Source organism: Python bivittatus, unplaced genomic scaffold, assembly GCF_059951505.1.
Source record: "Python bivittatus isolate LINGU-HERP-01145 unplaced genomic scaffold, Pbiv_v1 ctg000370_np1212, whole genome shotgun sequence".
NCBI lineage: Eukaryota > Metazoa > Chordata > Lepidosauria > Squamata > Pythonidae > Python > Python bivittatus.
This window is the reverse complement of record NW_028277062.1, coordinates 3,807,931-3,823,675: the sequence shown is the minus strand read 5'-3', so window position 1 is coordinate 3,823,675 and position 15,745 is coordinate 3,807,931. Positions and strand designations below refer to the sequence as shown.

Below are 15,745 nucleotides of genomic sequence, written 5' to 3'. Positions count from 1 at the left end.
TTTTCTACCCTTAGCCTTGGCTGAGCAGTTCATGGTCAAATATTGTGGGGACGGGTCCTCTCCTCCTCTGTTGCGGGATTGATTTTCTTTTTGCCAACACCCCTCACCTGTCCAAGCCACGCCCGCATCGGAAGCAGGTTCTCCTGCCTTCTGGCAGAAGACCTTTCGTGGTTTGTCCTTCCTTCATTCCAGTCCCAGCCTTGCTGGAAATATGGCCACTAAGAGGAGCAAGTCAGTCCTGATCACTAAAGAGGCCAGGGAACCTTTGCCTCGTGAGAAGGGGTCTGCCCCCAGCCCTTCTGCCAGTTTGTCTGGGATGGGAAGAGGAGGGGAGAGGCTCCGTGGAGAACTTTTGCAAAAAGAACAGGGTGGTCTGTGAGTGGCTGCAGCCATTCCTTCCTTCCTTCCTCCCCCTCTTCCATGCCAGGGAGGCACAGCGCCGAGGGAGGAGGTGTACCAGATCATTCTGTTCACACTTCAGGGGAGGGAGGGGGCCTTTTCAGCCCTGGTCCCCCTTGAAAGGAAGTGGAAGGTGGTTGCCAAGCAACAGCTGCCCACGCCAGGTTGCGTGGCAGAGAAGACAATGCCAACACATGGTTGAGGGCAGGGGGGCTCTTGAAAATCGCCTTGTGGCTCTTTTCTCCTCCTCCTCCTGCAGCAGTGGGCACAACTGGGAGGATGCAGAGAGGGAGTGAGGCTGCCCAGCGGTGCTGAGTTGAAGGGGAGGGGCTTGGCCCCCTTTCCACAGTGAGGGTCATGCTTCCTGGGCAGCTGAGTTGAGGGTGCCTGGCTGCAAAAGGGGGTGCAGATGAGAGCCTGGATGTTTGGCTGGGGCTCAGTTTTCTTCAAGGGTTCAGACCAATCCTCCCCCTGCCCCCTAGCTAGAAGGGGGAAAGGCTGCAGGGAGCATTGGCTCCGTCTGGCCTAGCCCTCCAATCCAGCCCTCCGAGCATCTCAGGAGGAGGCAGCCTTGTTGGTTACCCCACCCAGCACGCTGGGCCCTTCCGGCGTTCCTCTGTGGCGTTTATCCTGGCTCAGCTTTGGGGCATTTAGAGCAGGGGGTCCCTCAGGGCACCCAGAAATGGGGCAGTGCTCAAGGACAGCAGTGAACCGGGGCACTAGCTTTGAACCCCACTCATCCGAGGACTCCAGGCTGGCTATCCCGACTGGCCGTGAGAACCAAGTGGGCAGGGGGAGCGAGCTCAAGGGTGCCTGCCGACCTCTTTCCATCTTCCCCCAGCAATGCCCCAGCCAGCTGGCCAACCAAGGGAAGGAGAGCCCTCTTCCAACCCCTTTCGTTGCCTCTCCATCCTTCCCTTTGGTCCCTGGCAGGCAAGGAGGCAGCTGACCCAGGAGAGGCAGAGCCAAGTCCCAGATTGGGGTGGGCCATCTTGGTTCGGCAGAGGAGGGTGGGATGGGGCAGGAGAATGAGGCCACGATGCGTCCTTGGCTCCCTCTGCTGGCACGAGGATCTCAGAGCGCAGCGGGTGCCTCCAAAGAGTGGCAGACTCCCTCTTGACTCAGTGCTGTGGGGTGTCTACCCTATCTTGCCAGAGCCAAAAGCAGTTTACCCTCCCTTTGGGGTGGGCAGAAGGAAGAACAGGGTTTCAAGCCAGCTGCAGCTCATTGAGGCCAGGCAGAGAAAGGAGCAGGGCGATGGTGGGGGGGGGGGCTGAAAGGAGGAGCCTTTTGTAGGAAAGGGACTCTCAAAGCCTTCTGGGTCCCATTGTGTCAAGTCCTGTGCCTGCCTGGAGCAGCAGCAACAACATGGTTGGCTAAGCACGCCAGCAGAGCGGGGTGGCTTTCCAGGCCTGGGTGTGGGAAGCCGGCTGGGTCTGGCCCTGGAGAACACAGAGGCCCCACAGGAAGAAGGCAGGTTTACGCCAGAGCAGGGGGCAGCAGAACCCCCCAACACAGGCAGAGGAACACTTTTTCCAAGGCTAGAGTGCTTCCAGGCCGGGCCCAGTTTTCCAGTTTGGTCAGGGGAGTGAGGGTTGGATAGGCCTCTTCTGGGGAAGCCTCTCAGCTGGGAGCAAGGGACACCAGGGCATTCGCCAGCTGAGCTGATCCTCTCTTCTGCCAGGGCCGCCATGTCAAGACAGGGCAGTTGGCTGCCATCAAAGTCATGGATGTCACCGAGGTATGCTCTCTGACGCAAGGGGGCAGGCGGGGCAGGTCCTGAGCCAGCCAGGGGGCTCCAGGGGAGGGGGGAGGAGGACGGGTTGCCATGCCCAGGTCGAAGGGTGGCTGTCCTGGCGTCCAGCAGGCCAGTTCTGTTCTGGAGGGAGTTCCGAGGGGAGGGAAAGGGGGGCGCGATCCCATCTGACCCAGCCTCCCCTCTGTAAAAGGATGAAGAAGAGGAGATTAAGCAGGAGATCAACATGCTGAAGAAATACTCCCACCATCGCAACATCGCGACCTACTATGGGGCATTTGTTAAGAAGAGCCCCCCTGGGAACGATGACCAGCTCTGGGTGAGGCGAGTAGGGATCCCTGAGAGCAACTAGCAGGATAACCAAGCTGCTGCATCGCAGCCATGACCTCCCCCCCTCACTTTTCCCCAGCTTGTGATGGAGTTCTGTGGTGCCGGCTCTGTGACGGATCTGGTGAAGAACACCAAGGGCAACGCCCTGAAGGAAGACTGCATTGCCTACATCTGCCGAGAGATCCTCCGGGTAAGGGCTGTGGCTGGGCAGAGGCCAGAAGGGGCCGGTGCGTGAGGGGACACCCTGCTGCTTCCTGGGGCTGAAGGATCCCGTTGTCAGGGAAGGCTTGTCACGGCTGGCCCTCCCAGCCGCCTCCCCCACCTGCGCAAGTCGTGATTGCTCCCATCTTGCTCCCCGCCAGGGACTGGCTCATCTCCACGCGCACAAAGTGATCCACCGAGACATCAAGGGGCAGAATGTGCTTCTCACTGAAAACGCTGAGGTGAAGCTGGGTACGTGAGGGCCGCTTTGCTATCCGGGGGCCCAGCCCACGGTCCTCGGGAGCACCAAGAAGTGGGCCTCCCCGAAGGGACTGCCGGGACAGCGCTACTTGGGCTAGCTGTCAAAGCGCCAGCAAAGTGGGGGGTAGGCCATCCCTTTGGGAGGGAGGGTTGGGGAGCACCACTGGGAAGGCCTCTCACCCCGCCCCTGCCCCGCCCCATGTATTTCGCAAGGAGGGGGGATCTGCAGCAGGTCCCCTCTCAACGACCAGACGAGATTCAGTTTCACAAGGCATCACCCAGTGTGTTTTCTTGCTGTGCTGTGAAGGGCGTAAAGCAATCACCAGCATTTGAAGGGGGCCGGAAAGCCCCCGGCAACCAGTGCAGGGGCTTCCGAATAGGTATTGCTCTGCCCCATGGGAGCGTCCTGTCAGGAGCCCAGCCGCTGAACCTTCTGGGTATTTCCCCAAGGGAGCCCCACAGGGAGTGTATGGCAGTCATCCATCCGGGGATGACCAAGGTGTGAGCGGTCATCACCAGGGATCTTGATCCCACTGGCACATCAGCTGAAGCTGGGGGAGGCTCCCCGAGCCAGAGCTTCTGCCTGTCCCTTAAGTAGGAGCCACGAGCCAGAAAACTCCCAGGGCCCCAACCCACTCCTTCCGAGGAGGTCACTTGTCCCAAGTAACTACCAGAACTGATGTCACTGGGTGGTGCTAATGATTACTGACCACGAGCAACACCATCCTGGTGGAAGTTCATCTGTGCTTGGATCACGTAGCACTGTCTGGATGCTTGCTGCCTCCAAGCAGCCACTCAGGAGTTGGGTGACGTCTCTGGCTCAGCCTAAGACAGCAGTGTGCAATCGGGTGTCATCAGCTTACTGAGGTATCTTGCTCAGCTATTCTGAGGAGCCCGCATTGGAATTCCCAAGGCCTCAACCCCCAACTCCTGCAAGTGGCCTGGAAGGATACTGTGGTTGATGGTATCCAATGCTGTGTGAGAGCGGCAAGGCCCAAAGGGGCACACACCACCCCTCTAGGTTCCCCTGGGGTCACTGACCAGAGGGACCAGGGCCATTTTTGCCCCTTAACCAGGCTTGCATCTAGATGTGTTCCATCTAGGAGTCTCTCATTGGTCAATTTGCCACCACTTGCATGATGGAGAGGCTGGACCCTGGGCTAAAGTTGACAAAAACAGCCAGGTCCAGAGAGGGCCTCTTGAAGAGCCATTAACTGTCTCCTGGAGCCAGCTGTTCCCCCTTCCAAAGAAGCAGGAGGGTCTGCAGGTGGTGGAATTCAGACAGTGGAAGATCAAAAGGATCCTGGGTGGCAGCCCCGGAGGACGTCTTGCTTGCTGCAGGGGGCCCTGCCTAACTGGCACCTGAGCCAGACGAATACGAGCAGCAGGAGTTTCCCAAAGGAGCTGGGTTGCTCTGACCGGGGCTGCCAGCTGGGAATCTGCGGGTGCAGCAAGCACAGAGGAGAAGCAGAGCAGACCTGAACTCTTTCCGGTTCCTGATTGCACCTACTTTGGGGTTTTTGCTGCTGTCGCTTCAGGCGTTTTTCTAACTTACTTTGTTTCCCTCGGCTCCCAGTAAACCCACGAGCTGCTTGGGTGGAGGCCTCACTGGAGCAAATTCATTCATTGGTCTGGGCGCTTCTGATTCCCGCTGGGTGTGAGACAGAACTTACTGCCGATTGGCAGGATGCTGCCAGGCGCTCTCTGGAGACCCTCTGGATCCCTGAGGAACCTGGGGCAGACCACTCCAGGATCCACCACCCTTGCAGAGGCCCAGGGTCGGTCAGGGAAGTCATCTGATCGTGGCAGGGAGCAGATGATAACATTCTCTGTTTTCAGATCGGGTCTCATCTGCTCCAAAGTAAAAACCCAATTCACACATGGGGCTGCCTGTACAGTCAGGGCCACGGAGGCTATGAACCCACGAGCGGCACCAGAGCCTTTCCCAGTGCGTGGAGGAAACCTTCGGAGCTCCTCTGCTGGCCTCAGGAGGAGACCCCAAAGCACACAGGGAGCCGCTGCCAGACAGCTCGCCGGGAGCTGTAGCTTGTCAGTGTGGCCCACCTCCACCCGCAGGCCCCCGCCACTTCAAGAGCTTCACAAACAATCCCGCAGCCCCACCTTCCCTGGCCTTAGTGTCCTGGTTGCCAGCCAGCTGATCAAGCTGCTCTTGCGCTCTCTACAGTTGACTTTGGAGTCAGTGCCCAGCTAGACCGCACGGTGGGGCGTCGGAACACGTTCATCGGTACACCTTACTGGATGGCGCCAGAGGTGATCGCCTGCGACGAAAACCCCGATGCCACTTACGACTACCGAGTAGGTCTGGAGAAAACCTGCGGGGCGGGTTGTCTTGACTGTAGACAGGCCGGGGTGGGGGGCGAGCGAGCGAGGAGGCCTAGGAGGAGAGGGATAGCTGGTGCAGGGCTGAGGCGTGTCTGGCTGGGCCCTGGGTTGGTTGGCAGCAATCTCTCTCCCCCCCCCCGCAGAGCGACATCTGGTCCCTGGGGATCACTGCCATCGAGATGGCGGAAGGAGCTCCACGTGAGTGTCTGCAGCAGCAGCAGCATCTGGGGGCAAGCGCATCTCTGGGAAGGGAGGGGGCCCGCCAGCCACGGTGCTGCGCTGCTCACCTCTCCTCCTCTCGCCGGTTGCAGCCCTGTGTGACATGCATCCCATGCGTGCTCTCTTTCTGATCCCTCGCAATCCGCCACCCAAGCTGAAGTCCAAGAAATGGTACGCGTTCCCTGCGGGTCAGTGAGAAGTCGGCGTGGGACGGGAGTGCCGCGAGGAATCCTCAGCCTTGACCAAGATGGAAGCCGCTGGTTTCCTCCCCAGGGTGTGAGGGGGGATGCATGGCAGGGAGCCTTTCCTGGGGCTGTGTCGTTGCAGGATCGGCCAAGACCACGAGTCCAAACAGGGCCGCCCCTCTTGCTCCCTGCGCTTCCAGGAAGGGCCGGGGAGATACAGCCTGGGTGGGCCAGGGGGCTGGGCTGGATGCCGGCCTCCCTGCTTGTGGCCCAGTGATGGGACTGGTGCGTGGGGCACAGTGGGGAGGAGCGCCTCGGTAACCGTCGCCTGTTCCACCGCCTCGGGAGCAGGTCCAAGAAGTTCATCGACTTCATCGACAACTGCCTGATCAAAGCCTACCCCAGCCGCCCCCCCACCGAGCAGCTGCTCAAGTTCCCTTTCATCAGAGACCAGCCCACCGAGCGGCAGGTCCGCATCCAGCTCAAGGACCACATTGACCGCACCCGCAAGAAGAGGGGGGAGAAAGGTGCGTGCGGCGGGGCAGCCCCCCACCCCCGGGATGGGGAACGCGGTCCAGCTTCTGCCCTGCGCTGATTGGGCCTTTCGCTGTTCCCTCCGGCAGATGAGACGGAGTACGAATACAGCGGCAGCGAAGAAGAGGACGATGGGCGTGGCGAGGAAGGAGAGCCCAGGTGCAGAGGGCAGAGGAGCCGGGATCTGCTCCACTCCATCCGCCCGTGGAGAAGGGACGCCGGGCATTCTGCTCAGTGCTCCGGCGGCCTGCTGAGCCCCCCTTCTCCTCCTCCTCCTCCTCCTCCTCCTCCTCCAGCTCCATCATGAACGTCCCCGGTGAGTCCACGCTGCGGAGGGAGTTCCTTCGGCTGCAGCAGGAGAACAAGAGCAACTCCGAAGCCTTGAAGCTGCAGCAGCAGCTGGCGGCCCAGCACCGTGACTCCGAGGCCCACATCAAGCACCTGCTGCACCAGCGCCAGCGGCGCATCGAAGAGCAGAAGGAGGAGAGGCGGCGAGTCGAGGAGGTGGGTGAGGGGGGCTTTGGCTCTGCTGGTCTCCTGGGTGCCTCGCTTGCAGTCCCGCCCACCGGGACTGGGCCCCAGTGGCCTCGGGAGCCCAGCCGGCCCTCCCAGCCTGTTCAAGCCGCGATGCTTTCTCCTCTGCCTCTGCCGCAGCAGCAGCGCCGAGAGCGAGAACAGCGGAAGCTGCAGGGGAAGGAGCACCAGCGGCGCCTGGAGGACTTGCAAGTGATGCGCCGGGAAGAGGAGCGTCGGCAGGCGGAGCGGGAGCAGGTGGGGAGGCCGGGGGCGCTTCTGCGGGAATCAGCCAGGCTCCCGGTGGGGCCTTCTTGCTTTCCTGGGCGAGGCTAGGTGGGGGGCCTGGAGCTGCCACTGCCGCCACCTCTCTGCTGCTTGGGATGTGGTTCTGCTGGGCTGCTGCTCCCCCTCCTCACTTGTCGCTCTGTCCCCTCTTTCTCCCCCTGCCCCCCAGGAGTATATCAGGCACAAGCTAGAGGAAGAGCAGAGGCAGCTGGAGATCCTCCAGCAGCAGCTTCTGCAGGAACAAGCCCTGCTGCTGGTAAAGGGGGAGGAGGGAGGCCTTGGAGGGGGTTGCCCACTGTAGGGGATGGCAGCTCTCCCAGCCGCCTCTTGGTGCTCCACTGCAGGAGTACAAGCGGAAGCAGTTGGAGGAGCAGCGGCAGTCCGAGCGCCTGCAGCGGCAGCTCCAGCAGGAGCATGCCTACCTGAAGTCCCTGCAGCAACAGCAGCAACAGCAGCAGCAGCAGCAGCAGCAACAGGAGAAGAAGCCGCTCTACCACTACAACCGCAGCAGCGCCACTGACAAGCCCGCCTGGGCCCGTGAGGTACCCTCTGCCCCCAGCAAGGCCCAAGGCTTTCCCCGAACGGTGGCGAGAGGGAGGGAGGGCGGCTGTCCTTGGGAAGAGGGGCTGAAAGGCTGCAGAATGCGAGTGGGCCAGTCTGGCTTTGCCCGCAGGTGGAGGAGCGGAGCTGCGTGAACAAGGAGAACTCACCCTCGCTAGCAGCCAAGGCCAAGCTGGTGGGCCCCGGGCAAGATGCTGCCCCACAGTCCTGCGCCGAGTCGGGGTCCCTCGCCACCTCCTCGCAAACGCCCCCCATGCAGCGCCCTGTTGAGCCCCAGGAGGGGCAGCACAAGGTGGGTCCCCTCCCCTCCCCTTCTCTCTCCTCCCTCCCATCTGCTCCGCTCCCCCCATCCCAGCTGCTTCTTGCCATCAACTGCTTCTCCCATCGGCTGCCCTTGCCCCCTTACCGCAGGCGGGAGGCTGCAGACCCACGGGGCCCGCTAAGGAGAGAGCCGGGGGGTGTTGGCAGGGCATCCCTCCGGGGAAGGACCTCAGGGAGCCGCCTTGGCTCCAGGAGAGGAGGAGGAGGAGGTTGGGGAGCCAAGCTGGGGATGGGGATCGGGCAGAGCCAGGCCGGGGGCATCCCCCCTCCTCCCTGGACCCCATCAAGCGCTGGAGGCAGGTCAGAGGGAACCGCCAGCCCCCCTCCAGTGACCCCCGCACACGCCCTCTCCGTCCGCAGAGCCACCTCGCCCATCGCGTCCCGCTCAAACCATACGCTGCCCCCGTCCCTCGCTCCCAGTCGCTGCAGGACCAGCCCAGCAAGAACACGGTTGCCTTCCCCGTCCATGACTCCGCCTCTGCCTCCTCCGCCCCGCCCCCTCCTCGAGCGGGCATGATCCGGCAGAACTCTGACCCCACTTCTGAGGGGCCCATCCCACAGCCATCCCGGCCCACCGCTGAGCAGCGAGGACCTTGGGTCAAAATGGACCCCGATGCCCCCCCCCAGGTAATCATTGAGGGGGTGGGAGGACAGGCGCTCGCATGGGGACTCCTGCCTGCCCCCGACCGCATCCAGATGGGCTGAGCCAGGTGCAGAGCAAGGGGCCCTCCTTGTGCGTAAGCAGGCTGCGCTCTGGGGTGGGAGGGACGCTGCCATGGGCCACCCAGCAGCCCCCTTCCCCTTCTGCAGGCACAGTGACTCCTTCCTACCCCCCCTCCCCAGCCAAGGTTTGCGGATCTCGGCAAAGTTTGCTCTGAATCAGTTTTTGCTGGAGGAGGGGGAGGCGTGCTTTTTCTGCAAGGGGAGCCATTTCTGAAAGTCTCCATCAAATCCTTGGCAAAGGGGGGTTGTTGGCACCGAGGGAGGAAGGCCACCACCGCTCACCCTCTCCTTCCACTCCAGGTGCCCCAGCGGACATCCTCCATAGCAACCGCCCTCAATACCAGTGGAGTGACGGGCGGCAGCGGCCCGCGGCCCGTCCATGCTGTCCGAGCCAGGTGGGTACCGCTAGCTCGGAGCCGCCTGCTCCTGGGGCAGGAGAGAAGGCCAGGGGAACTGGAATTTCCCCCGCCAGCCAGCCAGCCCTGCGGGGCGTTCCATGCCCCATCCCTGGACAGGCTGTAGCCAGTGTAGCAGGGGGCCGGAAGACCTTGTCCTCCGTGAAACAGTCGGCTGGGCTGGGCTGGGCTGGGCTGGGCTGGGCTGCGCTGGGCTGGGCTGGGCTGGGCTGGGCTGGGCTGGGCTGGGCTGGGCTGGGCTGGGCTGGGCTGGGCTGGGCTGAGATTGGGTTCTGGGCAGGCAGACGCACCTTCCCCTGCAGCTGAACCAGGTCATCTCAGGAAGCCACGAGAGGCGGTGCTTTTGGTACCGTGTGGTAGGCAACCTGTGGCTCAGCTTCTGCGAGGAAGGGGAGCCCCAGGAGTGGGGCGGGAGGGCTGGGGGCACAGCAGCTGCACTCTCCCGGGCACGGTGCTGGGCGGCATCTGCTCTCCAGCCGCCTGGCTTAGTGCTGCCCGGAGGCTCCTGGCCAGGGTGCCTCTGGGTCCCATCGCCCCACCTCTCGCAGGCCCATGACGTGCTTCTGCTCCCCTCCACAGACCCCGTAGCAAGTCTGCGTGGCACATCCACGTGCAGAGCCAGCTGGAGAAGGGGCCCCGGGGGGGGGATCCTTTGCCAGCCCCTCCTCTCCCCCCGCCTGCAGGCCGGACCCCATCCCGGCACCCGCTGCCTTGCGTGCCAAACACCAGTAGGTAATGGAAGCCTGCCAGCGCTCTGCTGCTGCTGCTGCTGCTGCTGCTGCTGCTGCTGCTGCTGCTGCTGCTGCTGCTGCCGGCGGGGCCGGTTAGCTGGCTCGCTTGGTGGTCTTTCTCCTGCCTCGGTGAGGGTTTGGGTGCCGCCGCCACTGCCGCCACTGCTGCCGCTGGGGTGGGGCCAAGCAACCTGAGCACAGCGTCTCCCTCCTTCCTCACAGCAACCCCGACCTCCGGAGGAGTGACCCTGGCTGGGAGCGGGCAGACAACTTGCTGCAGTCGGGGGCTGCCAGCCTGCCCCAGGCGGGTTCTCTGGAGCGCAACCGTGTAGGAGGTGAGGGGAGTAGGCCGAGCCTCGGGTCTCTCCTGGAGGGAGGAGGGGCAGCGGCGGGAGCAGCCCGCCTGTGGACCAGCCACGTTTTGCAAGGTTCTTCCAGCCCCGTTTCGGAATGCGTCCGATCCACTTTTTGAAGCTGTTAAGCACCTGTTGGCTGCAGTGCTTCCCCCTCCCAGCTCTTGGCTGCCTCTGGCTGAGAGAAAAGGAAATAGCACCGGACTCCTATTTTTCTGTGGCTCCAGACCCTCAAACGTCCTTTCCCGAGCGGGGTGCTTCTGTAACTTTTGTGCCTTGGTACCCTCGTTTGAAGGTTGCGCGGAAGATGCTCTGCTCCTTGGAACAGGGATGGGCACAGGCAGTTTTGCTGAGGAAGCGCAGGGAGGGGGAGAAGGACAGAAGCTCTGAGGGACAGTTACCCATGGCCCAGGTAGTGGCCTGGGGGGGTTGTGTCCCTGGCACTCCGTCCGCCTCAAATGTGGATTCTTTGGGAGAGGTCATGTTTCTGTTTGCTCACGATTTTGTCTCCCTGCGCCAGTCTCTCCTGCAGCTCCCCTGAAGCTGGAGAGCTCCCCAGTCTTGTCTCAAGGAAGGAAGGTCAAGGCAGACGACCATCGCTCGCGGCCAGGGCGGCCAGCAGTGAGTAGGAAGCTGGGAGAATTGAGCATGGTTGCTGATGGGTCGGAGAGGGTGGGTGGGCCTCAGACGAGGGCTGTGAAGGAGCAGCCGTGCTGGGAAAGGTCCGCCTTGCAGGGAGTGGGCTGGGCTGGGCTGGGCTGGGCTGGGCTGGGCTGGGCTGGGCTGGGCTGGGGATCTGCAGATTGGCCAGGAAAGCATTGGGGGGGGGTTGGCCACGTGTCAGGTGGGAATGGGGAATAATGTTTTGTGGAGGGGGAAGAAATGGGAACAGCCCATCTTGTCTCCTGCTCCAGGACAAAGCAGGGCCCAGAGCAGCTGGCCTGGCATTCTGGGGAGGGGGTGGCAGAGTGCCCTAGGAACAGCAGCCTAATCTTTTCCTTCCTTCTTTTTTCTTTCTGCATGACTCAGAGCTATAAGCGGGCAATTGGTGAGGTTAGTGCCACCTCCCCATTCCCACCCCCTGCCACCTGCCTCTTCTCGGACTCTCCTGCCCCTAACAAAGCTTTGGGGGGCTGCGTGCACCTGCTGCCTCAGAGCTCCCACCCAGTTCTCAGTCCCCACCTGCTGCTTCCTACGTTGCAGCCAGCCTGGCCTGCCGTGCACGTGTGCCGCATGCGCCCTTCCGTCCTGATGCTTTGGGAAAGTGCCCGGGGTCAGTTTCCCGGCCAGCGCTTGCTATGGAGGGGATGGGGGCATCAGTAGCATCCCCTTTCTGTCAGCAGTGGGGTGATTGCACCTTTAGACTCCCCGCTCTCTGATGCCTGACGCCCCTCAAAGGTTCCTGGCAGCCTGCAGGGGGGCCGTTTCTTGGGCATTGGAGGCAGACCGTCCCCCCAAGGCCCCGGATGGTTTGGTGCTTTGATAAATGTTTGGACACTCCCCCCGCATCTCTAGAATTTTGTCCTGCTCAAGGAGCGCCCGGAGGAGGCGGCCCCCAAGCCGCTGAAGAAGGCCCTGGACTACTCTTCCTCCAGCGAAGAGATTGACTCCAGCGAGGAGGAGGACGAGGAGGAGGAGGAGGAAGCCGGCGAGGGAGAGCGCTCTGAGCCTGGCGCGAACACCCCTGGGGCTAGGTGAGGGGCGGGAGGCATGGGGGTTGTCTGCCGCTCTCCTGCTTCCCTCTCGGGGGCAAGGCCTCGTGAACCCCTGATGGCAGCGCTCCTGTGCCCGCTTCTTCGGTTGCAGGGACGGGGACACGGACTCGGTCAGCACCATGGTGGTGCACGACGTGGAAGACTTGACGGGGGGCGGCAGCGGTGGCTCAGAGAGCTCCTACGGCGAGGGCACCATGCTGGTACAGCGGGTAAGCAACCCCCCTCACCCACCTGCATCCCCGGGGCACCCTTTCCTGCTTCTGGCATGGCAGGTGGCGAATCCGACCAGGCCCCTCTCGACTAAAATTGGGCTGGGCCTGAAGCTATCACAGGCCAGGACGGACGTCCTTCCCCCCCCCTTGAAACCCAGTTTCCCCTTAAGAGGGGTTAGGCTGGTATTTGCAGGACCAGGACTGCTCCCTGGCTACTGGCTGAGAGGGCTGCTGATGTGGCGGTCTGCCCCTGTCAGTAAGCTTCCCAGTTGCATCTGGTGGGCTGCAGTGTGATCAGGCTGAGGGGGGCTGCCCAGTCTTGGCCTGACCCAGCCTCGGGGCTCCTCTTTGCCTTCTCCAGACTCCCGAAGAGGAGCGTGGCCTCCTGCACAGCGACAGCAACGGCTACACCAACTTGCCTGATGTGGTTCAGCCCAGCCACTCGCCCACAGAAGCCAAAAGCAGCAATGGGTCTTCCTCACCGGCCAAGGACGTGGCCACTGATGTGAGTCAGCAAGAAGCCCGAGACGTGGGAGAGGGGGCCTTGGGGCAAAGCCTAGGGAGTGTGACCTGGTTGGGGCTGCCCTGGGGCCTTGGATCTCCATGGGCTTCTTCTCAGCCACAGCTCACCTGCCAGTTATTGCCCAGGCTTTGCCCAAGGTCCTCAGAGTTGGGTTGTCACCAGGGACGTGCTGGCAAACCAAGATTAGGCACGCTTTGAGGAAGCGGAGGCTATGCATGTGGGTGTGGGCACTACTCTGCCCTCTGGAAACGGCCCCTCTGCTGATGCCTCTCTTCCCCCCCCCCCGCCTGCAGTACCAATCCCGGGGGCTTGTCAAGGCTCCTGGCAAAAGCTCCTTCACCATGTTTGTGGATCTGGGCATCTATCAAAGCTCCCCTGGGGGAGGAGACACCATCCCCATAACTGGTGAGTGAGGGGCTGGCATGAGGAGGGGAGATTTCCTTGCAGGAAGGAGATGGGCACCTGTTTGGCGCGTCTGGAGTTTTCAGGACAGAACTCGGCCTTGTCCTGCGAGGAGCCCAAGCTGCCCATGGGACCTCTTTCAGGATCTGCCAGGCCCGTTCAGTGCCTGAACCCGAATTGCCTTGAATTGAGCCAAGGCTGTGCGCACCGGTCCGCAGGCCCCCCAGCAGTTCCCATTCATCTCCCCGCTTGTGTCTGGTTGGCGGGGTCCTCGGGCAGCAACCTGGCCGTGAAAGTCACCGCCTGCATTTCCAGCGCCATCTACACAGAGGCCGCTGTCCCTCTTTCTCCAGCCACTGAGCCTTTTCTCTTTGCCTCCTCCGGCCCGCAGCATTCGACCCTGGGCGGTTGGAGCAGCTGCAGCTGGAGGCCCGGAAGGGCTCCGTGGTCAACGTAAACCCCACCAACACGCGGCCCCACAGCGATACGCCAGAGATCCGCAAGTACAAGAAGCGCTTCAACTCCGAGATCCTCTGTGCGGCCCTTTGGGGTGAGGGCTGGAGCGGGGGTTGCTGGGGAGGGGGCTCCTGCGGCAGGCCACTCACCTTCTGCTTCCCCCTCGGCCGGGGCCTATAGGAGTCAACTTGCTGGTGGGCACTGAGAACGGGCTGATGCTCCTGGACCGCAGCGGGCAGGGCAAAGTCTACAGCCTCATCAACCGCCGCCGCTTCCAGCAGATGGACGTCTTGGAGGGCCTCAACCTCCTGACCACCATCTCAGGTAAGAGGCCACCAGGCTTGAGAGAGGGGCAAGGACCAGGGCTTACTGGGAAATGGGGAGAGCTGATGAACCCCAAGCCCTACCACTCCCTTTGGGCCCCTTCCACACCTGGCCCGCTTCCTCCTTTCCTCCCTTCCCTAAGAGTAGTGGTGATTTACTGCTCCCACCCCATCTGTTCCCTTGCATCTCTAGGAAAGAGGAACAAGCTGCGGGTCTATTACCTCTCCTGGCTGCGGAACAAGATTTTGCACAACGACCCGGAAGTGGAGAAGAAGCAAGGCTGGACTACTGTGGGAGACATGGAGGGCTGCATTCACTATCGCGTGGGTGAGCGGGGGGCAGTGCTTTGAAAGAGCCATCCCATGGGGGCTCATCTTTCAGATCTCTGTGTCCAAAACGAGCATCACGGAGCCACCCCATTTTCCAATCTCCCCTAAGCAACAGGAACTCCCTGAGGGGCAGGGGAACCTGGTTCTGACCCTGTTCCTTTCTTCTTGAGCCCCCGAGGGCTAGGAAGTTCTGCCTTAACGGGATTCCCTCTGTCCTACAGTGAAGTATGAGCGGATCAAGTTTTTGGTGATTGCACTCAAGAGCTCGGTGGAAGTCTATGCCTGGGCACCGAAGCCCTACCACAAGTTCATGGCCTTCAAGGTACTGGGGTGGCGAGTGGAAGGAGCTCAGAAGGTGGAGCTGCTGGAGCTTTCACTGTTCTGACCCCAGGCAGCCCGGGGTGGGTAATTTATCTCCCTTTGTGCGTGCCCTGTAGTCCTTCGCTGACCTGCCTCATCGGCCGCTGCTGGTGGAGTTGACAGTAGAGGAAGGCCAGCGGCTCAAGGTTATCTATGGGTCATGTGCCGGTTTCCACGCCATTGATGTGGACTCAGGAAACAACTATGACATCTACATCCCAGTCCATGTGAGTGGGGAGGGGTATCTTTGGAACCTGGGCCCCACTGTTGCCCTGCCCCTGTCAGCGACCCTGTTGCTCCTTCTTGGTTCACAGATCCAGTCTCAGATCACCCCGCATGCCATCGTCTTTTTACCCAACACAGATGGGATGGAGATGCTTCTCTGCTATGAGGATGAGGGTGTCTATGTCAACACCTACGGGCGCATCATCAAGGATGTTGTCTTGCAGTGGGGGGAGATGCCCACCTCTGTCGGTGAGCTTGGGGGCGTCATCCGAGCTCTGGGGTTTCAGCACCAGGGAAGGAGATCAGATGCACTGATATGGGATGGGGGATGTCTGGCTGGGTAACAGCACCTGTGCAGAAGATATCAGCGTAGGAGTAGATTGCAAACCAAAGGTGGATCAGCAACTAATGTGCCTGCAAAAAAGGCAAATGGAATTTTAGGCTCCCTCAATTTAAATGTAGTTTCCAAATCCCAGGAAGTAATGTTTCTGTTTTATTCTGCCCTGATCAGACCCCCCTTTGAGTCCTGAGCACCATAACCATGAAGGATTTGGAAAAACGGATGTGTTCAGAAAAGAGCCAAGGGGCTCAGGGGACAAAACCTCAGAAGATGGAAGTAGCTGGGCGTGTTTTAGCCTAGAGATAGGGCTGGGGGTGGGGGGTGGGAACAGGAGGAGGAGGCTGTGCAGAAGGACATCAAGGCTTCTTTGGTCCCGTTGTGTATTTTTTTTAATTGATTGATATATTGGGCACCTCAGTGCCATAGAATAATGCATTTTAAAAGCAAACAAAAAAACAGTCAAGATCATCAGCATTAACAGCCCATGTTAGGGGAACCACAACCATAGATACAAACATCAGTCAGACTCAGAAATGAGTCACAGCCTCAGGGTCAAGGTCTGCAGGGTTTGGGGGGTGCGGACTGGGTTCCAGAGAGCAGGATGTAGAATCGGGGTTGAAGTTAAAGGAAGACAGATGCAGTTGGGCAGTGGGATCTGCAACCTGGTGCTGGGGAGGGCTTCTTTCACTGGAGGAGTTTTAGTGGAGACCAGACAGCCATTGCCC

At 61.3% G+C, this 15,745-nt stretch overlaps 1 protein-coding gene across 29 annotated transcripts in view; it reads left to right on the top strand.

Annotated features, from left to right (window-relative positions):
• Positions 1–15,745, top strand: part of MINK1 (misshapen like kinase 1) — a 29,731-nt gene that overhangs the window by 10,273 nt on the left and 3,713 nt on the right. For 3 of the 29 annotated variants that reach the window (XM_088142000.1, XM_088142019.1, XM_088141999.1), the window contains 29 exons: positions 2,084–2,140; positions 2,349–2,474; positions 2,565–2,675; positions 2,848–2,938; positions 5,133–5,263; positions 5,434–5,488; positions 5,602–5,680; positions 6,046–6,221; positions 6,318–6,387; positions 6,525–6,732; positions 6,883–6,999; positions 7,199–7,285; positions 7,374–7,571; positions 7,703–7,882; positions 8,272–8,538; positions 8,935–9,029; positions 9,630–9,782; positions 10,004–10,116; positions 10,655–10,755; positions 11,164–11,187; positions 11,650–11,828; positions 11,941–12,058; positions 12,423–12,566; positions 12,878–12,989; positions 13,378–13,536; positions 13,623–13,766; positions 13,959–14,093; positions 14,317–14,417; positions 14,533–14,929. In XM_088142000.1, coding sequence (XP_087998126.1) covers positions 2,084–2,140; positions 2,349–2,474; positions 2,565–2,675; positions 2,848–2,938; positions 5,133–5,263; positions 5,434–5,488; positions 5,602–5,680; positions 6,046–6,221; positions 6,318–6,387; positions 6,525–6,732; positions 6,883–6,999; positions 7,199–7,285; positions 7,374–7,571; positions 7,703–7,882; positions 8,272–8,538; positions 8,935–9,029; positions 9,630–9,782; positions 10,004–10,116; positions 10,655–10,755; positions 11,164–11,187; positions 11,650–11,828; positions 11,941–12,058; positions 12,423–12,566; positions 12,878–12,989; positions 13,378–13,536; positions 13,623–13,766; positions 13,959–14,093; positions 14,317–14,417; positions 14,533–14,929 — 3,928 coding nt within the window. Of the gene's footprint in view, positions 1–2,083; positions 2,141–2,348; positions 2,480–2,564; positions 2,676–2,847; positions 2,939–5,132; positions 5,264–5,433; positions 5,489–5,601; positions 5,681–6,045; positions 6,222–6,317; positions 6,388–6,524; positions 6,733–6,882; positions 7,000–7,198; positions 7,286–7,373; positions 7,572–7,702; positions 7,883–8,271; positions 8,539–8,934; positions 9,030–9,629; positions 9,783–10,003; positions 10,117–10,654; positions 10,756–11,163; positions 11,188–11,649; positions 11,829–11,940; positions 12,059–12,422; positions 12,567–12,877; positions 12,990–13,377; positions 13,537–13,622; positions 13,767–13,958; positions 14,094–14,316; positions 14,418–14,532; positions 14,930–15,745 lie in introns of those variants that run through there. The other 26 variants (XM_088142022.1, XM_088142006.1, XM_088142010.1 and 23 more) reach the window with 21 other exon arrangements.